The following is a 23,071-nucleotide window of genomic DNA, read 5'->3' on the forward strand; positions in this document are numbered from 1 at the left end:
TCGTGACTGTCCGAATGAGACATGTTGCTAGGTAGTGCCCAAAATGTGAATATGCCCAAAATCTAGATATTAATTTACTTGGTGTTTTTTTTGACATAGTAATGGTAGATCTTCTTGGTCGTGGTGGACACTTGGAAGAAGCCTTAAACCTTGCAGCGACGATGCCTATTGAGGCGTGTGTGGAGCACTCTTTGGTGCTTGTCGGATCCATGGAAATCCTGATTAGAGAAAAAGGAGTTAGAAAGAACCCTGGCTGCAGCTTGATGGAAGCAGAGGATGGGACTATACATGATTTATTTGCTGGTGACATTACGCACCCAAAGTCAAAAGAGATTAAGGAAGCACTGGAGGATCTTTTACAGACATCATTTGGACTATTTACTACTTAATCGTTGGAATCCCCATTAAGATTGTAAAAGAAACTCGAGTGTGTGAGGATTTCCACACTGTGATGTGTGGTGCGTCTCTGATTATGAGGAGAGAGTTTGTTGAGGGATAACATGAGGTTTCACCATTTAATCTAGACATCTAAGAATGTTCCGATCGCTTAATTATTTCAAGACTACCAATGGTGTTTTTTTTTTAAAGATCATCTGGTATTTGGCATTAGAATACTGAAGGAGGAACTCACTATCTTATTAATATTTGGAAGACACTGTCCAGTATTTACATTGTTGAATGTTCAGTGCATCCACTTATTTACAATTACTCACTTCTTTTAGAAGGTTAACAAACGAAATAATGCTATGATACGAATACCTGCTCCAAAGGTGACAAATGACTTATATTTTTTTCGATATCGAACACAATATAACTTGAAGTAGTCGAATTTGAAAAGCGAGTGTGCTAATATTATAAATTTAAACTAAAAATTAACGGACTCAATAGTTACAAACTTTCATAAATAAGAAGCGTTAAACCTCGGATATTAAAAAAATACTATGTGACCAACATAATAAAGTTTTGGTATTAAAGTACTAATCCTCATGGTTTTCTTTTCTTTATTATGGAACTCTACATGCCGTTCATTTCTTTAATTTTTTATTCGAGATAATATATTTTTTCTTTGTTATGTTTATCATCAACCAAACAATCTAGCATAATATTTTTGAGGATATCGAGTTGATTCTGTTTCTCTTCAATTTATATTCTTTTCTTCATAAGTTCTTTGAAATTGAAGTCTTCAATTTCCATGTCACGTTCATCCTTTATAAACTGTATTGCGTGAAAAGCTGCTGAATCCTCTGCTTTTGCAACATAATATGTTGGGCTTCCATCAATTTCTTTAACTATGACGTCTTCATTGTTAAAGAATAAGTCTTTTGGTACCTTTAATGTCACAGTGCTTTTGAATCGTCCGCTCTCTAATTCTGTGTTGTAGACTGGATCTTGTTGAATGTTAAGTCCTGCTTCTAGAATTTCCTTTAGCATTTTTTTTTTACATAAGCTGTAATTTTCATACGCCATTATCTGCAATATACATAATAAAATGAAGTCAATAAATAATTGTAAATAATAGAGAAGTTGAAGAAAATAGGCTACCTGGTTTTTGGATATGTGTAGTTAAATTGTTTTTTTAGGTTAATAGATTATGTTTTACTAAGTGATTGGAAGTTCACTTTTCGTAGGTTTTTAGTTTTGTATATCTATTGAATTTTGATATTTTGGAACAGCGACATGTCGGGTAGATAATCCACTCTATTAGGAGCATGGATTATGACACATGTCGGGTATTTTGAAATTTGGTTTTTGAGTTTTATAGTGTGGGCACGTGCAAAACGTGTGAAGGGTAGTTGTTGCATTTTGAAAAGGCATAACACCAGACACACTACAATAGACGGTCAAACTTGGTAAATGAATCGTTAACTAATGATAGGGTTACCTAAAGCTAAGAAACGTAAAACCTTGGGTCCAATGCAAATACCCATATTATTGGGACGACCTAAAGCCATAGTTCGTGATTCTGAACGAAACTCCGGAATTCCGAATATAGAGTCAAAATTTCTGAAATTCCGAAATAATTTTTAATTCCGAATGTGATAGGGTCGAATTTGGATTTATCGGAATTCCGAAATCCCGAACTATGCCTAAAGCTAAATCACCTTATTTTAAATTAGATATATATTTTTTTAATTAGGTAGAAGCTATTGGGTTTAGAAACCCATAAGCATACTATTACTGTTGGGCCTGGGCCGAACAAATTGCGGGTCTTGTATCTCAAATTCAATTCAAATTTGAATTGCGACCTCTTTTTCCCACGCAGCTTCCTTTCAACTAAATTGCTCCAATCTTCTTGGTAAGATATGTATTTGAGAGGTGACCTTAAGGCTTATCCCTCATCTGTTTGTTCTTGTATTGATATCAATTCATCTTATTTTAGATACCTAAGATGTCTAGTAACTTGAGTACAGTTATAATCATGTATTAGTTTGTCACTTTGTCCAAAGCACCGCTTTTCTTTGAAATTTATGTCCTCTTCTTATCATCTGCTCATTAGAATTTGTCCAAATTCTCTAAATAATTTCATGATTTGTGTGATTACATACATATACTGACAATTACTTTTGTATTTGCTTGCAGCCCTCATGTCATTATCGGGTCCTATTGGCCCCTCTTTGACTATCTGAGACAACTCTACCTACATTATTTGAGGTATTGAGAAAGTATACTTTAATAAGCATATTTTCTTTTCTTTTTTGCTTGTTTAATTTTGCTTGCCAAGGTAGCTAAAGAAGTCCAATTCCTGGAAGTTGACTATTAAACATCATTGAAGGGTCAGATTTGTAGTGGCTGGGGACTTACAGTAATGTGACTCTTGTTAAACTTTCTCACTTATTTTTTGCTTGTTTAATTTTGGAGGGAAATCCTGGACAAAGAAATGTTCATGGGTTGCTAATGGAGTAAAAAAAAAAAGAAGTCAGTCGAGCAAAAGAATATATTGTGAAACAATTGAAGGTAAAGATGAGTCAATCAGTCGAGATGGGAGCTATACATCTTTGGAGATTTTACGGTGAGATTAAGAGATTTTCTCCAATTTATTCTGTAGTTATTAGTTCGTATTATACCTGTTTTTATGCTTTGCTTTCTATTGTAATATGGAAATTTAAGTTTGTAATGACAGCCTTTAGAACTAATCCCACTTCATCTCCGAGGCGTTTACGTTCCTATTTTGGCATGGCAAATCAATCATTAAAAGCCGCCAAGAAGCGGGTTCAGAAATCGAGAGGAGCTTGATATAAGGTAGCACCGGGTTTTCTTATTTTATTTTATTTATAACTGGTAAATAGAATATATTAATAAGAGAATCAGGATCACAAAAGTAGGCGGAGCTAAGCTACACTTGTCTACATTCTCGTAGAAATTCGAGACAAATAGTAATCATCCAATCACAGCATATTAGGTTCACATGTGATGTTCGTCTGGAATAAATCTATTACACCTTGCAGGTTTCATTTATCTGCTTATTTGCCTTGTTTTGTTGAACTGTTCTTGGTGTGGTTTTTAACCAATGTTTTGCCTCAAATGTAAAGCTGGTCTGTTTCTTTTATTGTTTACAGGAGGAGCACTATATCAGTGGCGGCAGCTGTTATTTACATTATATCTCAGTTGTCTGATGAAAGGAAGCTTCTCAAAGGTTAACCTTATTTTACAAAATATACTGAAGTCGGAATCTATTTAAAGAGAAGAGATATCTAATAACAAATACACATTTCTCAGGATTGTACATAGCATTGACTTGCACACATCTTTTGTCTTAGAATCTTTGATAAACAACTTAAATCTCCCTGTCTCTGCAGATATATCTCGTTTGGTAACCGGAGTAGCGGAAGGCACAATCAGAATTGCATACAAATACCTATATCCATATGTATCAAGGCTGATACCTAGTTGGTATGCCAAGGAGGAAGACCTCAAGAATCTCAGTAGTCCTTGAAAGAAACAACCAAGCGATAAAGACAGTAATGAGAATAATGTCATGGTAAACGGCATCCATATTAGCTCAATGTCCATCCTTTTGTGTTATCATTTTCTTGGAAATTGTATCCCTTAGTAGAAAATCATAAGGTCAGGCACTGATTATTTCTGGAAAACATAAAGTTTATAAATAGAAAAAGTAATTAAGAAAATCAGGTGTAAAAGCTCTCTATATATGAGCATGTAGATATGTCACCTCTTTGAGATATCTACAAAAGCGATCAAGTCTCTTTTCTTGTCCTTTTTATATAAAATCTCTTTGTAGTCTTGATTATGTAATCCTACCTACTTGCTAGGTCAAGTAAGTGGTTTATTTACTGAGTAGAAAAGACTCTTAAGTATTTATTTTATCTTATATTAGCACAAGGGGGACATGTTGTTCTCTTATCTTGCCATTTTATTCAAGGGCTGATGGTTTCTTATTGTTATTGTGGTATTAGGATCTAATGGTTTTGAAACTGCAGGTGGTTTTCATAGGAGGCCAAACGAGGCCCGGCACTACAAAAATCGATGAGGGGAGCGACATACCTATTACGTCATAGATTGTGAGCCAACATGTGAAGCTATTTTGCCTTCTGTTCTTTACCTACAGAAGATCTTGCGCAGGAGGCCTTTACTCATAAAGAATCTCGAAAATGTTATGCGATGATTCTTGCAGTCATTGGAGCTTTTTGAAGAGAATGAAAGAAAGAAGCTTGCTATTTTCACAGCCCTTACATTCTCCCAGAAGTTGTCTGGACTTCCCCCGGAGACAGTTATGCAACCGCTACTCAAGGATAATCTTCCTGAAGGTTTCTCTGAGCATTTCACGTGAGTGTTCCTTTCGAAGATTAAAGCATATCTTTGTTTTCGTAGTGCATTTCAGAATACCATTTATATGCCTAAAATGATGAAATTAGGGAATAGCCAATGAGATGAAAATTAATAAGTTTATGGAGTAAACTATTCATGTGATGTCGTAATGGTATTGTATATAGTGAGTTTTAATTGTGCTTTATGTTGCGTTATGTCTATTTCTATTCAGCAAGGAAGGCCTGACTGGGTTGGTCGAATACAATGAGAAGAAAATATTTGAGATCAAACTCAAGGAAATGAAATCTGCATTGACCACCCAGATAGCAGAGGAGACTGAAATATCTAAAGTCATTGACACTGTGAAGCAACGTGTTAAGGATGCTAAGGTACCTGATGTTGAGGTTGTACGCATTCTATGGGATGTAATTATGGATGCTGTTCAGTGGTCAGGGAAAAATCAGCAGTAAAATGCCAATGCTGCATTGCGCCAGGTTTGTGCTTTACCATTTCATTAGTTTTTAGTTGCACCATTTTATTGATTTCTAAATTTTAGTTGGTGTAAATAAAAGAAAAGGAAAAATCTTTAGGTTTGTAACCGATTCAAGTATGTCCTTGAATACGATGATATTATGTCTCTCCTACCTGAAACACTTTAAACTTTTAAAGGTCATGGATGTAGGCAGAGGTCTTACTTGTTGTTTCTGCAACATGACCATAAAGACCAGATACTGTGTTGAGTGATTTGAGTAAGCACTCAAACATTTCAAACTTATAAAGCTCTGGTCTGATGGATGTATGCAGTGGCTCTACTACTCGTCTCTGCAATATGACCATATTACCGGAGATGTTTGCAATTTCTTATATTTGCTTTTCTATCTGTTGCAGTGACCTTGCTATGAGCCAGCATTAAGCGGGTGAAATTCGAGGCTAATATATTGGAATGGCGTGTTACAATACCGTAAGCATTTTTGCTACTCAAATTTGCCTTACTCAGAATGGGCATTATGCGTAATCTGACTTCTTAAGTTCTTGTTGTTTGTATAGGGGCCTGCGTGGTAATTTATTGAAAACCATGAATGTTAGCTATTTGCCATGAATACAAGTTAAAGTTGACGCACTTGCCATATTTCTATGAGGATTGCTGGTCAGCTCTTGATGAGAAAACAATATATTGGATCCAAGTAGAAGAAAATGGAGAAATTCTAAAAAGGAAATCTAGAATAGCTTTGAAAGCCAGAGGATGCAAGCAATGTATTAATGGATAAGGTACTTCTAACTTTGTACGTGGAAAAGCTGAACCAACAAAGCCGTGGCAACAAAGATAGGTAGAATTATTAAAAAACCTCAAATAAAAAAGATAGATGTTTGGTCCTGGGTATTGTAAGTCCAAACTCTTCATCTATGTTCAGTTCAGTACATGTGCCACAACCAATTTCACTACTTTCAGACCCAGGTGCATTCCAGGGCACCCTCTGCTTCCTTGACCAAAAGGCAGAAATTGGAAGTCATGTCCCTTGTACTCTATATCACTACCGATAAACCTTTCTGGGATGAACTTCTCTGCATCGTCCCACACGCTTGGATCACGTCCTATTGCCCATGTGTTTATAATGATTCGAGACTTTTGAGGTATGTGTAACCGTTAACTGTACAGTCCTCAATGCTGTCATGAGGTATCAGTAAAGGTGCCAGTGGATGTTACAAAATGGAAAGAGAAAGCTGTCTTTCCATGGTGCAGTTTTGGGAGGAATATCTTCTTCTACACCATCACCATCTAATTGTTCATCTACACCTACTAATACCAATAACACCACTATTACTACTGCAACGACTTCTGCAGAAAATTTGAGGTGTCTAAGATGTTATTCAGCCAACACCAAGTTTTGCTACTACAACAACTACAATCTCACTCAGCCACGCCACTTTTGTAAGACATGTAGGAGATACTGGACTAAAGGTGGTGCACTCCGTAATGTTCCAATTGGTGGATGAGGGCCACATGATTGGATCCCACCATAATTGTGTTATGTGTGTGTGTGTTGTGTTTGTATCTAATAATGTGGACATTGTGCAGGTACCTGTTAATGCTAAAAAACGCAATCAAGGGAAATGTTGTGGTGGCTGTCACTAATTTGTATGATGGCTTCTTTTTTCGTCGCCATGAATGCAAGTTAGGATCCAAGCAGAAGAAAATGGCAAAATTCTAAAAAGGAAATCTAGAATAGCTTAGAAAGCTAGAAGATGAAACATAGGCAATGTACTGATGGATAAGGTAATTCTAACTAACCCCTTTTCTTTCTTTTTTCATTGTTAGAGTATTCTCCGATTTGATTTATCCTTTTTTTTTTGTTTTTTCATTTATTCCAACTATTAAATATCTGAAATCGTAATAGTATTTACATAAATAAGTTTGAAATCGTAATAGCATTCACATAATGAAGAAAAACCAAATTAACTCGTAAAGGACATGTAAAAACAGAATTATTAAGAAAATTCAAATGTCAACTTATTTTCTCCATTGTTCATTGAAGAAAGTCATACATACGAAAACAATCTAATATCTTCCAAATGAATTGTTGGTCATTATTCGAATAACATATTGGCTACAAATCATGCTGCATCAAACTAAATTGTCGGCATCTATTCCAAATCATTGTTCTGCATATTGAATGAAAAGTTTTTCAAAGTAAGTTATTTTGTAATTTAAAAGTTACATCAAATTGTTTAAATAATATTTTGAACACAATACCTTTGATTCTGGAGTTTTCCGATTTTTTTTTTGTTGGAGAGACCTCATCTGTAGGATTCTTGTTTTTATTTTTCTTTTTATTTGCTCCATTATCCCTGTATTTTTGGCATGTACAAATTTAAATATGAAAATATTTGACCAATGATTGTAAAGGAAGTTAGTTTAAAAGATAAATACACCTTTCGATGATTTGAATGTCTGTTGTGTCGGGTTTCTTCTATGCTTTCCTTATCCATTTTTTCTTCCAAGATATTGTTTACACTGAATGTTGGATAGATTTCATGCATCTTGTACTTTCGTTTATCACAACTTTGAAGATGTATGTCTTTCCAGTGTTTTTCTCTAATTCTTCTCTAATTTCATCCCAACTATTGCCTGGATTGTAGAAATAAAAATGCATTAATATAAATTTCTAAAAAAATTTACTTGGTATCAATAAAAATTGTATATATACTTGCCTTTAAACTCATCTTTTTAATTTTGTTAAATGGTTCTTTGCACTATGTCTTCGCTTTATTTCCAAAAACAACAAATCTTTGTTTGATTTGTTTCATCTTGCACACAAAGTTTAAGATAGTACCTGTGTATAAAGAGAACATAACTGATCAGATTAGTAACATATAAACATAATTTGATTTTAAAATTTCAATTTGTTTACCTCTCAGATGGTTTATTGTAAGTAGTTTTACAATCCTTGCAGTATGGCTCATCCCCGTTTTCCACATGTTTGATAGTACAGAATTGGCAAGATTTGTAATTCCAACGATTTCCAAAAAGCTTTATAAATTTTGCTTTGCAAGTAAATGACTTATGCTACAAATAAAATGATTTATGTATCAGTATAAAAAACATAAAATACTATTTTTTTTAAATCTCTTCCAGAATCTTTATTTCAGACTAACCTGGTTGCATCTATTTCTACCTAATTGAATTAGGTCAGATATGGTTACCCTATCTTTACTAAGTAGTTCAGAAATTGTAGTAGGTTCACCCTCTTTGTCTACCTCAAACTGTACTTTAAAGTTACCGGTATCAAAGCTGCATCAAAACAGTTGGTTTGCATAAATATTACTAAAAGAAGTAAGAAAAAAACAGCTTATTATCTATTCGAGCTATTGGTAGATGAATATACAGGCCATTTTAAAAGCATTTAGCTTCATAAGCAATAACTCATAACTTCAGGTTCTAAACCTTAATTTCTCTTTTCAAACTCAAACTATATATGCATGATGATGAGAAAAAATTAGTACAGTAATATAGTATGCATTCATAAATCTTAAGTCAGCTTTTTATACTATTTTACCGCTTTTTCATCTAATTTGATTGAGGTATATCCAAATTCAAGTATATTTGAGTTGCAGATGTGACTGTTGCTTTAAAAAGCCCTGCGAACACATATATAAAGAAATAATAAGATTAGATAATAGTTAGTAATAAATAATTTAAATAGATCAAATTGGATATAAAAATATTTGCATACTTCCGATTCTTTTCATATATAGTGATGATAAAATAACAATGACAATTCCATCCAAATTCTTTAGGTTTGCAAATCTTTTGGATTCTTCACCCCATAAAGCAATCCTGATTTCATAGTTCCTGTAAAAATAATTAGTAATTAAAATAATTAGTAATAATTAGTGTGACTTCCCTGAAACCATATGGGCTTTGTGTTGAAACTTTTGTCAAAAGTCCGATAAAATCTGGTTTTTTCAAATTAATATTAGTACATAATTTTTTTTTTTTGGAAAATAACATTATTCAATCAGTAACATACCAACTGTGTTGAATGCATTGACGTAGTCTTCTTTTTTTTGCATGAATTCTTCAAAATCAACAAATGAAAACTTGTATTGTCTGAATTTTTTTCCATCTTCCTTTGAAACAGTTACAACTGTATCTTTTTTAAAGGAAATGGTGAAGTTGGCCCTCACTGGCTCATATTGAAATTTTGCTGCCTTAACCTCAAAATTTTCAAAACAATAAATTTCTCCTTGTTTGATTATTTTTTCAAAGGAGTTTTGGATTTCCTTGTCGATTTTAGCGTGAATTTGATTTTCCTGTAATGACACGGTTTTAATACAAATATGTTAGAAAATACAGGGGAAAAAAACATGCTATTAATTGAATATTTATGGATAAAATTTAAGAGAGATAGTAAACTGTTTATGTTCAAGAATGACAATAAATTGCAAACAATAATATATTGAAAACATATCATGACTTGACTCTAATAGTAAAATTAGATCAAATAACTTTTACCTTTTCATCAATCAATATCATCTCAATTCTAAAAACTTTTTCTTTATACCTTGCTATCCACATTCTGCTTACTCGTGTTATTATTTTGCAAGATGGTGAGTAAAGGTTAAGCTCGTCCAAAGTCTTGCACTTCCTCGCCATATCGTCTAATCTCTATAGCATAAAAAGGGCTTCTACATTAGTCCTTTCATCCATGTGTTTTTTCAAACATAGCTCAGGTTATTGAGATGTATACATGGATATATATATATGTATCATTATTTAGTCACGTTATACCAATAAATAATCATAGATCCGATTAGATAATATACTCATATTCTTATATACCTCGGCCAAATAACAAAGTGGTGAAACCCAAAATTGAGCATATTAAACAAATATAACATAGCCGAAACAAATATGAAAAGTATAACAAAAAATATATTATCAGCTACATACCGTTAACACGACCAATTTAACTCAAAGTACTTTAAAGTGCCAAGTTACTAGCCAAGAAAAAATTAACATAGTCAATGCTCCCACATAGATAGAACGGTAAAGTATTATTCGTACCAAATAGTGGCTAATCATGCAAAAATTCAGAAACTACATAACTGATCTACACTGGCTACATAATGGTGGTTAATCATATTGTTTTTGTTTATCATTTAGTCTTAAATCTCCACAACCAATATACATCAGATGCTTCCATTCTTAGGCTGTCGTCTTATAAAGTGTAAATACTTAAACCAAACTTAGTGAAAAATATAAAGCCACCAATGACACACACACACACACACACCAATTAACATTATGTGCATTGTGTGGACAGATATATTTAAAGATTCTACATATTTTAATATAATAAACAATAACAACATAAAAAATGTCAGTGGAAAATAAACAGTAGAACCTTACTTGAAAGGTGCTACACAAAACAATAAATATTCTTCAATAATGTTTAACTTCAACCAAAATTTTCTAGCATAGTAAACACACAAAATTCTTTCACAGGTGGAGTGATTAACTGTAATGGATGCTTGCATTACGCTTGAAGAATATACTAACATGTACATCCATTACCCTTGCATCTTTGGAGTGATTAACATAGAAATAATTAGAACTATTGTGCAAGAATCTTTACATGTACATCGACAAACAATCATATATGCAGATTTGAGACGATCATGTCGAAAGAGTAAACTTGCTTGTACAGAGCTGACTGTTGTACATGCATAATCAATATTGGCTCTTGAGACACATTTGTGTAACAAATCAGATGTTTCAAAGTGGAAAAAATGAACCTAATATTCAAAGCTAACAATCTGATAAACCATGAAGGCATGAACCTATTGTTAATCAACACTATTTGACAATATATGGTGTCTTTGAAATAAATAAATAAACAAAAAAGCCCTCCATATTTGAAACCAAATCCAAGTACAATGATGACTTCTACATATTTGAAACCAAATCCAAGTAAAACGTTAAATGGTGTATTATTATGGTAAGCAAAGTGTGTATCTCATCCATGACTACTAAAGCACGTATCATTCATAGAGTTATGTGTGTTAATAACAAAGCAATAAAAAGGATAGTTGAATAGGAAATTTCTATCTAAGATAAGATCTTATAAGGCCTGTCTGAAGTATATCTCACATGGCACATCTAGGTTACTAAGTACATAGTACAATAGCTTGTACCAAGACCATGAAAACTAAGTACGGTCCTTTTAGGGCTGTACACCTCTACTTCTAACAGGAGACTCACATTACCAAGCAACAACCCCTTGTAAAAGGTGATGCAGTTGTTAGATCTCAAGAAGGATATAAATAAACTTCATTCGACTTCTAAGAACCTATTGATTCAATTACTTGTATATGTGAGATTGGCCGAGTAGAGTAAATAAAATAACACAAATAGAACAGGGAAAAACTTATTTTAAAACAACAAATATGTAAAACCAAACACCATCGATAACACACAAATATATACCTTTATCATAAATCATAAATCATAAATCGATTCATGGGATCAAAAGAACCCATTATCATACCTTTTGCAATATTCTGCTAACGTGCTCGCCTCTTCTGCAACTCGATATCTAAACAAAATAAAGGAACCAAAATCAATAATTATGAAAATAATTTATGATGACTTTGCATTTTCACTGGTATCAATCCACCGTCATCCACTTTTACTGATTCTAGAATGTAACTAATTGCTTAGACAATCAAATTTTGGAAAAATATAAACAATCATTATAAGATATATGAACTTAGTGTTGCTAAATAAACGTGTAAGTACTGCTACTATTTGAAATTCAAGCATTCAATCGAGCAGGATTTACATGAAATAGGACTGATAAGACGCAAGAATAATTGGGGTCATGACAAACACAAAAAAGGCAAAACAATATTTGTAGGGTACTTTTGAATAGTTCAGAATTTACCTTTGAATTTGTAGGGTAGGCTCCTTTTTTTTTAGTGCTTTATGTTATATAATCGTGATGGATTTATATAGGTTTAGTATTAAGTTGATTTGTTGAACTGATTGAGTAGAAAAACAGATAAACATTAATATTAATAGAGTCCTACTAAAAAACAACATTAACAGTAATAGAGTCCTATTAAAATTGTAAGATTTAGTTAGATGATAAGATTTAGTTAGAGATTCTGTTGGTTATAATATTGTATCCGAGTTTGATAAAGTTGGACATTCAGGTGTGATTTGTGCCGTATTCATACTTAAGTTGTAAGCAGTAATAGAGTCCTATTAAAATTGTAAGATTTAGTTAGAGATTCGTTGAACGGATAAACATTAATAGTAATAGAGAATCACTTAAAGGAAATTGTTAGTCATTTTCAAAGTTGTATCGCTCTTCGTTTCATGTTTCAAGTTTCAACTTAGTTTAACCATATATGTAGCGGCCAAAAGTCCCAAAACTGGAAAATCCTAACCATATAGTTTCAACATGTAAACATATAGAATCCTACATTGTCGAGAAAGTAATAAATTAATTTCCAACTTGAGAGCTTCTATGACGGGTGAGAACTGAGGACAAAGGGATATTTAAACCAAATTTGGAGTCTAACACACACATCTATTCCTCTATGACAGTCGAAGCGATACATAAGTCATAGCAGATCAAGCCATTATATCTCAAGAAAATCAGACTGCCTGTTATGAATTATGATTGGGCTATGCCATCCACCTTAAGAAACGCCAAAAGAGTGGTCTTTCTTACCAAGTATTACGGTCTGCAAATTAGATAGTTTGTCAATAACAACAACTAACCAAAAAAGGGAAATAGAAGTAAAGAGATTCAGTATGGGAGCAAGTACTTATATCAGACAGGCGAGCTGGGGAATAACAAACATTGCGAGCTATTGAAGATTTTTTTGCTACCAAAAACATCAAATAGTTACTATGTGATTTATTCAAAATAAAAAGTAGGAAATCCCAACATCATACTTAAAAACTTAGAATTCTCCTAGACACTCTATCATGACATGAATGTATCTTATTAGGGAGCACTTTTCGACTGTCTCTTTATATTGTACCTAGGTACTATGAAACCCTGAGTCATGTCAAGTTACAGGCCAAAATAATGACACCTCTGCAAAGTTTTTTCTTCCTAAAGGCTGCTGCTCCATGTACTAATTAAAACCTGTTGGTTCAACAAAACTGCTGCTGCTGCTCTTTTGCCTGGGACTGTCATAAATATGGCCTTGGTGCTATCATGCTCTGTGATGTCCTTTAAACGAAGTTTCTTCCTTTTGCTCTGTCGGTAAATTACAGTTTCTAGTCTTGGATGAATCACATGTCGTCAATTATTTGATATTGAATATTTCAACAGCAGAATTCGGATGTCAAGTCCTAAAATGTTGGCATCTCTTTCTATTTTAAGTTGTCTTGTTTCTACAGGTTAGCAATCAACCAAGCTTCCAAATCCTAATTTTTCTCCACCACCTCCAAGTCTTCCAACTGCAATATCTAATGTGGAATCACCTAAGACCTGGTCATTAAGCAACTAAGACAATCCTTTTGTGTTTCTTGTTTAGGTTAAGAAACATTGATAATTAAATATATCATCGTCTCCAACAGACCAAAAAAACCACTGGGAAAACAAAAAAATGGAAATACAAAGAATATATAAACACCAAAATAGTTAACTTAATAATAATGGTAGATTCAAAATTCATATAGAAAACCAAGTAAAAAGGCTACACCACTTAAAGCAACATAGAAGTTGTAATGAACTTTCTTGGACTAAATCAACTACCTCATATCCCCTATAAGGTTCTCCTGCATTAAAGAAGACCAAAAGCATAGTAAGGATAAGTTATTAAAAAGTTAAGAAACACCATAAAGTATTTTTTGTTTGAAATACAGTACCTTCCTCAGATTGCTTGAAAAACTTCTCTATACACAATGTTTTGTGTATATCCTTTTGGCTCGTCATCATCCCTTTTGATTAGAAATTTTAGCCCCTGTCTAGATGTCGTTCTCGAAACAGCAACATATAACTGCCCATGTGTGAAAATTGGACGTGGTAAATAAACACCAACATGGTTGAAAGTTTGTCCTTGACTCTTGTTTACTGTCATTGCGTAACACACTTTGATAGGGAATTGTTTCCTCTTGAAGACAAATGGCCACTTTGTGTCAGTTGGAGATAGGACAATTCTTGGAATATAGACAGGTTCACCTATGTTTGTACCTGTAATTATGAATTTGCTTATATGATTATAAAGTTTCAAATATTTATTGGATCAGGTATTTTCTTACCCGTTATAATTTTTGCTTCAATAACTTTGGATCCCATCCTTATCACAATCAGCCTAGTTCCATTGCAAAGCCCCGCACTCTGATTCAAATTCCACATTAACATTATAGGAACACCAACTTTTAGCTCAATGCTATGGTTTGGTAATCCAGAAAACTGAAGAGTATTCAAAAATTCTGTAGGAAAGAGAACGTCCTGTTCAGCAGACTTTCCTGTAAAACAACGAAGTAATAAGATAATAAAAGTTAAAAATAGTTATTTATATAACTACTTTTTTTAACGTGCTAACCTTCTATAGGACAAAGTGTGTCTGCACTCAAGTAACTCTGTAAATCTCCTGGAACTGATGAAATAATGTATGAGTTGATTTCATCAACTGTTTCATTCTTTGGGGCCAAAATGCTTCTTTCCCTGAGGTACTTTACAGAACCGTGATTGTTTGCAAAATCTGGATAAATATTTGAAACAATATCTTTAATTGAGTCTTCTGATTCAGGAATAAGAAGATCATCTAGAATATGTATCCATGTTGGCTCGATATCGTTCTCCATAGAAATTGCTGGCAACTTTCCGTCTCCTAGATCTAGAACCCATTTACTGAAATCTTCTATAGAGCTAGTTGTTTCTGGATCAACATTGTCACTTTTTAATCTCATGTTTTGAGTCAGATGAAAAACTTTACATTCTCCCCAGATTTTAGACCTGTCAAATAGAATTAAAAATGGCAAAATTAAAAATTGTTCAAGGTTACTAAATGAATTATTTGATAAAATTAAGATTGTTTGATATATTCAAAATGGTACCTGTTTATTGAAGCGTCAACAATGTCACCTCTTTTACCCCTTGGAATAACTGGCAAAATTTGTCTGAAGTCTCCACCCATTAAAAATGTTTTGCCGCCAAAATATTTGTTATTTTCATCCATTATGTCTTTTAAAGTTCTGTCGACAGCTTCGAATCCGTGCCTATGAGTCATTGGAGCTTCATCCCATAAAATAAGATCTGCTTTTTGTATTAGCTTCGCCAGTTCTTCCTATTTTGAGATTTTGCATGTCGACTCTTCACTGGTAGGAATTTCAATATTGAACCTAGAATGTGCTGTTCGCCCACCTGGTAGGAGTAGTGATGCTATTCCAGAAGAGGCAACTGCAAGAACAATTTTACCTCCAGATCTTAGCTTTGAGATGATAGTTTTGTATAGATACGTCTTTCCGGTTCCTCCACTGCCGTAAACAAAAAACACACCTCCATTCTGTGAATATACTGCTTGGGTTACTAATTGGAATACTTCATGCTGCTCAGTATTAAGAACTTCATGCATTCTAATGTATTCATCACGTAGTGAATGACAATCATAGTCAAGTTCTCCTGCGATCAGTCTATTACCAGTTGGCAGCGATCAGTCTATTACCAGTTGGCATCTGGTCTTTCATATTTGGAAATGGGAAGTCATTGACCTTTGCCAAAGTTTTACCTCTTCTGAGCATGATTTTTTCAATCTCGCATAGAGTGTAGTTCTTTATTTTCTCCTCTGATAAAATCAATGTCTGATTTCCATTGATTCTTTTATACTGAAATAACATGTCATCTCCTAATGCCTGGTGATGTTTTTCCCATAGTTTTTCAGGAAATGATATCTCGCACATCAACATTAACGTCACAAACAGCTCTCGCAATGCTTTAGGACATAACCATCCGCTAGCTTCTTTTAGTGCATCATCCCACTCTTTGTCATCATCGAGCAAACCTAGTGCCTGGCAGGTAAATTTAATTGAATAATTAAATATGTATAGTTTAAAATTAAAATTCAGCATATATTAACTTTAGGAGATTTTCAAAATAGACAACAGGAAAAAACAAATCTAAGTGTGTATGTGTTTCCTAAGTTTATTTGTAAAAGTTTTAGGAGAGTCCCTTTTCTTTATTGTCGGATTAAGTATGCTCCTCCAAAAGTGCTTCCACCGTCTCAGCCAACCTATCCACACTCTTAAGACGAAATCTTGGCACAAAAGTCTCTTAGCAAATGTTTTGTAATTGTTACCCTACTCCCTCCAATAACTGCTGCCAGTTTAATTTAAACTTCATGTTTTAACAGTAATCTATATATATTTAAAATTTTCCTTCTAGTTATCTAGCGTCTAAAGCAGCTTAAACTTGCAAATGTGAGTTACTGCTGCCAGTTTAATTTAAACTTCATGTTTTAACAGTAATCTATATATATTTAAAATTTTCCTTCTAGTTATCTAGCGTCTAAAGCAGCTTAAACTTGCAAATGTGAGTTGTAGGGACAGGGAAGACATCATGTGATTGGGTTATCGCTAATCAAGCAGTAAGTAACCAAACACCATTTCCTTAGGGAAGACATCATGTGCTCGGGTTATTGCTAATCAAGCAATAAGTAATGAAAAACTATTTCCTTTTTTCCCCATTAATACACACATTTGTCAGTTTCTGCCTATAAATAGACTTACATTTGTGACCCGTTCTACTTGAATTTTTTTTGCTTGCAAGAAATCCTGTTTTCTGTTACTAAATTAAGCTAAACATGATTTACCATGTTTTGTTGTCATATCTATTCCTTTTACTTTATTTTACTTTGTTGTCATGACTCCAACGCTAAAAGAAATGTGTTGTCGCCAAAGGAAGCAACAGGATACTTAGTGATGAGTGATGACCTAATGAGCGGATGGACTGCCTTTCTCAGTTCAACCTTAACCTGCCTGAGCTTTGGGTTAAAGGTAGGGTAAGTTCTAGAAACCCACAAACATCACCCCCACCAATGCAAACACACATAATCCAAAAAAGCTTGCTAAATCTTCTTACAAAAGACGGGACCAGGGTAGGCCTTCATCTTGTCAGCAGGGCCAATCAACAGGTCCAAACCGGGGTATGGATGAACACTACTAACTTACTTCCACATATGCGTCAGCCCATACTTGCTTTGGTTTCTTCTACGTATATCATGTTCATTGTGAGTGCATGAATCCCAAGATGCACGCTGGCGGTCATTGATTTAGAATCCTGCTACTTCTTATACATGCAATTATTTCTACATTATATATGAATGTTGTTCTCTCTATATTGAAATAAGAACTTTATGTATGTAATGTGCAAAACATTCTCTCTAGTGCTTTTGAATAGCCTGTAAGACCATGGTTTACATGAGACAGGAATGGAGGCAACCTGGAGAGTACCGACTAAAATGGCTTTCACCTCCACTTTTCCTTACTTTAGGAGGTATTTGACTACATCCAAGTTGCAACCTTCATATGTTCCGGTGAGTCTTTTATTTTTTCTTCTTTACATTCTTTTTATATATTTCTCATTGTGAAGACAGAAGACTCTAATTAATTCAGGCCTAGATACTAAGTTTATGTATTAGGATATTCATTTGATAATGTGCAGTGGCTTAGACTCCTCAATTAATACCCAGCTATGGGGTTCATCTCTGGTAATGTGACTTTCAAGTCGAACCACTTAAAGCTGATACAATTGTGTTGTCTCCCTTTTGAGTATTTAGAAGATGTAAAAGCTTATATTAGTACAATGAGTCTATCAGTGTGTGTGTGGTAAACAGTTAAATTATATTTTGGTAAACAGTAATTCAACAATATAGCATGGTAAAAATGACATTTAAATTATATTCATCTAGAAATAACTACGTGTTGACATGATTATGTTGTTTAACTTCCCAAGATTCAACAATTATAATGATATACGAAAACAAAATTTCATAAGTTACCTCACACGCTGCTTTGAAAGTAGGATAAATAGTTCCATTGACTGTCCTGATTTTTGCAAAACTTCTAGGACCTTTGACAATATTAAGCAACATCCGTAAGTAAAATCTCTCCCCTGATGTAGGGTGAGCATAGTAAACACGGCCGATCTTTCTTTTACCCTTTCCCCGTCTAGGAGTCCACACTCTGTCATTGACTTGCCAAACCCATTTAGTGGGAAATTCCATATAAGTAAGTTCTCTAGCAGATGGAAACATGGCATTGGCTTTAAACCATTCTATAAATTTTGTTTTTGAAGCTTTCTCGCGTTTGATGACTTCTTCTGGTAAATCATTGTCACCGTAGTAGACAATTTGTTCTCCTTCAAGATGAAATGGCAACCTTTCTACACTTGGGTCTCTGTATTGAATTTCAAAGTTCAATAATCTCCAACATGCTTCAGAAGCAGAAAGATAACGACAATCAAGAAAACGTCCAACTTCGTCTACATCTCGAATGATTTGCTTCCCCGTGTCTACATCTGTTGCGACATTCTCAACAATAAAAGTAGTGGTTCTATCTTTGCCCTTGTTAATATATTTGAAAAGATACTTTATCGACCTTGCCTTTTTACAATGCTCAACATTTATGTGTGCTTGAAATTTAACACACAAATCGACATTATGTGGTATTACCCACCTATTGTCCAGTTCCTCAGTCTTATCAAACACTTTAACCGTGACTTTACGACCGTTGTTTCTTCTCATATAAACGGTGAAGTCATTGTGATCAATTGTAGTATCACTGCTAAAAGCCTTCGGATAGTGTTTAGAACATTTATTTTCCAACATACATGGTGAGCTTGGATTTTTATCTCCACAGGGTCCGTGTATCATAAAGCGGTAAGCTACTTGATAACTACATAACTTTATCTTTTGGGTCAGGAAGCTCGGCTGATATTAACTTATTTATCTGAGCAGGAGTCTTGGGCTTGGAACCATTATCTAAGAAAAGCAATATATGAGCATGAGGTAATCCTCTTTTCTGAAACTCTATTGTGTATATTCTTTGCAAAAACAAAGAAAAAAGACAATAAAAGAATATAAGGTAAGCTTTTAGGTATAAGAAAAGATCATTAAATCAAACAGGGCATTAACTACCAAATTATGCAAAAAAACATTTTTTTTGGAAACTATAGGAAAGTATGGATTTTAGTATAGCATCTATTTTGAGTATGATACTGCAAAGTAAGTCCTAGGCAAAATGGACAACTCTCATATTTCAGTTTCCAATAGATACACTAAAGAGCCTTTACGTTAGGGAAATATCCCTTAACAATCACAGTTGTCCTGCTCAGATGCAATCTATGGCACATGTTTTCAGGACATTATTTTACTGTTCCAGAAAGATTGAAAGCTGGTCGTCCAATTCAAATCCCAATTGGGGGTTCAAATAAGCATAACTTGGCCATGTTAAAGTTAAAAGATTAAAATCTTTATCTCAAGTATAATGTACAATTCAAATTTACAACTATAACTACTTCTTATTTTATTTTTATTTAATTGTTACAGGATTTGGCCACTGCCTTTATTCAGGTTCTTGGTAATGAGAAAGCAAGCAATCAAATCTTCAATATCTCAGGAGATAAATATGTCACGTTTGATGGGTTAGCAAAGGCGTGTGCTAAGGTAATTATAGCAAAGAATATAAAAGAATTCAACAAATGTTGTTCATTTGTTCAGGTTGAAGATTTTTCTTTTTCCCTTATTTGATTCCAATGTTCACTATAATCCTAAAGAATTTGATTTTGGTAAAAAGAAGGCAATCCCATTTCGTGACCAGGTAAACACATACTAAATCAACTATAACATCTACTAAATTATGGCAAAAAACATTGCAAAGAACATGTGCAACAGGTAAAAAGTAAAAAGAAATAAAGAAAACATTGTACTGTTTTGTGTTTGGTTGGTGTATGTGTGTGTGGCGTTACATGAATGCTAAGTCCATGGTTATTTATGTTGTTTTCTATGCTAAGTCAGGATAGTGCAGGAGCTTGACTAAATGTGTTTGAGTTAGGACATATTTATTGTTTAACTTTTCAAAAGTAGGGTCATTGACATTTAAAACTTATGTGAAAACATTTAACTATAAAGACTGACCTGCCCAAGCTTTACCAAAATATTTACGCCGTTGCAAATCAGTCATTAACTCGTGCAGTTTTATTTCAAATACCCGAGCAACAATATCAGGGGCATCTTCAGGTTTTAGTCCCTTAGAAACCTTGTCCAATGCTATTTGAATTTCAGACCACTTGGGGTTGCAAGTAAATGTGGTAAAAATGTCAGGAGTTCCAGCCCATCTGGAAATGGCTATGGCATCCTGATAATTTTGTACCATATATCTTGGACAACCTGTAAAAGACAATAGTAAAACTAATCATTTGTCATTATAAATTCATTTTTAAAACTTGTAAGTGAATTTTGGGGATTTCAATAAAGTTAATTACCTGGAAAAGATGATGGTAAAACTAACCGCCTACCAACAGATGCAGGTTTAGTGTCCCCAGAAACAACAACATCAACCAAACCTTGGTCAATTCTGCACGAATAGTATGTTGGTTATTTCTAACCCATGAAAGCCTCATCTCTTCAACAGCAGTGTATGCATCTACCCAAAACTGTAGCTTCAATCGTTTACTTTTGAGTATTGTTAGCCCTTCATTTCCTCTCATTTGCATTCTAAATGCATAGTACTCTCTCATGGTAACATGTTGTCTTTTACCCACTTTACTACCATTTCTGTACTTGGTTTCAGGCACATATCCATCAGCTCCGTCAGGAAATAAGAGAGGATATTGCATTGACATAAAACTTGGAAAAGTTTCATCAATTCTCTTTAAGCCATATCCTTTTTTGTCAACAATAATGTCACGGTGACCTTGAGATTCATCTCCATTACCAACAATGAGAGCAGCTACCTCATTAGAAGTGGGTAAGTTGTAGAGCCTTCCATCAGTTCCTCTTGTGCTAATGAGTCTTATACTAACATCAGCGGTTTTAGATTCTTCAAGACGATCTCTCGCCATTCTGTAAGTCTCAGCTATTCTGTTGTTTTCATTTAACATACTAATGAGTCCTGCTATAATGTTTGGATCCAACGGTTTCTTCTTTTCAATCTTCTTACTAAAAGAGTTCAATCTATTTTGCACTTCGTTGCCTGTATCATATATGTATAACTGCCCAAATTTAGGAGTCTGGCCTGCCACAAAGGGAAAAAACCAAATTAACTCATAAAAAACATGTAAAAACAGAATTATTACGAAAATTCAAATGACTAATTATTTGCTCAATTTTTCATTGAAGAAAATCATATTTACGGAAAAAATCTAATATCCTAGCCAATAAAAAAAAATCTAATATCCTAATATCTAAGAATCTAATATTTTAAAATATTTTGAAGAGGGTATTGTACTTCATTAGCTGTATCATATATGTATAACTGCCCAAATTTAGGAAGTGTACATGGAATTGGTAGCAGGGAACCAATTTTGTGATGATTTTGTCCGCTGATCTTAAAAACATATGGTCCCCTACCATTGTTTATTTTTTTATCGACCACTCCCCAGTTGATGTGAAAGAAAACATCGTGTTATCGCCCTCATGTTTTCTCTGTAATTTGTAGACATTGAACCACCTGAGAATCTAGTATTTGGTTTAGGAATGGAGGTGCATCGCCTAAAAGAGGAAGCTGAACTTTTCCATGTAGGCAAAGATATTCCAAACTGTGGTTTCTTGGTCTGTTTTGTTCTACCAACCCTTTCTTCATACCAAAGTATTGCTCCACAAAACGAACACATAAACTTTGGCTTTCCAAAATTCCAGGCTTCATGACAATTTCCTGTGTTAAACACAAACATATAAATTTGTTTAGGAATTTTTATCATAATAAAAAATTAAAATATATTGAAAATATTACTTTATGTTCAGTTTCATTTGATATGTCTTCTTCATCACCATCTGATTCACTACTCCTCATTTGTGAATAATAATCTTCGTCTACTGATATAGACTCATTAAAGTCAGCAGCAACGGATTTTTTCCTCTTCTTCTTCAGGTCAGTTCTTTTTTCCTTGGAAATTGTTTTAATTAATTCACTTCTTTCCTGATTTTGCATACACTCAATACCAAGAGACCTTTTCCTTTTGTCCGCTAAATAACTCATTCGATTAGATCGATTAAGTTTACATTCTGATTTGCTTAAAACTGGATAAGTGCCTGCAAAATCAATCAATTAGTGTTTATCTGCCGCAATGTTTGTGCTAGTGTATAACATAACTCAACAAAAAGAGGAGAAGGTATATGAACTAATATCATAAGGTATTGTGTACCATGACAACTTCACAACCACAGAGAAAAGTCCACTTGAAAGAGTGGAGGTGTAGAGTCAAATAGAATAGTAGGTTAACATAGAGAAGGTTAGGGCTGGAAACAGAATATACCTCATAAAAATATGAATATAGGTATTAAGATTGAAACAATACCTATTTTTTCCTTTGATTTTTTTCTTGTCCTTCTTGCTGCTCTAGGTTTTGCTCTATTTTTTGATGCTCTACCACTGGTTAAAGCACACTTTGATGTTCCTTTTGATACCATTGAAGCTATACAATTGAGAGTTTTTAGAAAGTTGAGTTTGATATAAGAAGTTGAGTTTTTGGTTTAGTAGGTTTTAGGAATTCAAATCTAACTCAGCTACTAGGTTTGACAGTTTTAAGAAATAAGAAGTTGAGTTTTTGGTTTATTAGGT

The 23,071-nt window shown here is 33.8% G+C and overlaps 1 protein-coding gene, 2 long non-coding RNA genes and 1 pseudogene across 3 annotated transcripts; 1 reads left to right on the top strand and 3 right to left on the bottom strand.

The window, feature by feature from the left end:
- The first annotated feature begins 500 nt into the window (after positions 1-500).
- LOC147510713 (uncharacterized) lies at positions 501-5,658 on the top strand (annotated as a pseudogene).
- Positions 5,659-8,138: 2,480 nt separating this feature from the next.
- Positions 8,139-9,107, bottom strand: LOC147510714 (uncharacterized). Its single transcript, XR_015216854.1, has 3 exons — positions 9,000-9,107; positions 8,823-8,904; positions 8,139-8,557 (listed from the first exon to the last, which is right to left on the bottom strand). It is a non-coding gene; the product is annotated as an uncharacterized LOC147510714 (long non-coding RNA).
- Positions 9,108-9,159: 52 nt separating this feature from the next.
- Positions 9,160-9,918, bottom strand: LOC147510715 (uncharacterized). The gene is made up of 3 exons (XR_015216855.1): positions 9,782-9,918; positions 9,297-9,579; positions 9,160-9,222 (listed from the first exon to the last, which is right to left on the bottom strand). It is a non-coding gene; the product is annotated as an uncharacterized LOC147510715 (long non-coding RNA).
- A 4,245-nt stretch (positions 9,919-14,163) lies between these two features.
- On the bottom strand, positions 14,164-22,489 carry LOC147510716 (uncharacterized). The gene is given in 12 exon segments (XM_086598225.1): positions 14,164-14,483; positions 14,552-14,761; positions 14,839-15,251; positions 15,353-15,917; positions 15,961-16,303; positions 18,292-19,083; positions 19,196-19,272; positions 20,428-20,679; positions 20,775-20,866; positions 21,022-21,526; positions 22,096-22,165; positions 22,244-22,489. Coding segments are annotated over 12 exon segments (3,885 nt in total).
- Between the last annotated feature and the right edge of the window lie 582 nt (positions 22,490-23,071).

The sequence above is a fragment of the Coptis chinensis genome, chromosome 3 (assembly GCF_015680905.1).
Source record: "Coptis chinensis isolate HL-2020 chromosome 3, ASM1568090v1, whole genome shotgun sequence".
Classification (NCBI taxonomy): Eukaryota; Viridiplantae; Streptophyta; class Magnoliopsida; order Ranunculales; family Ranunculaceae; genus Coptis; species Coptis chinensis.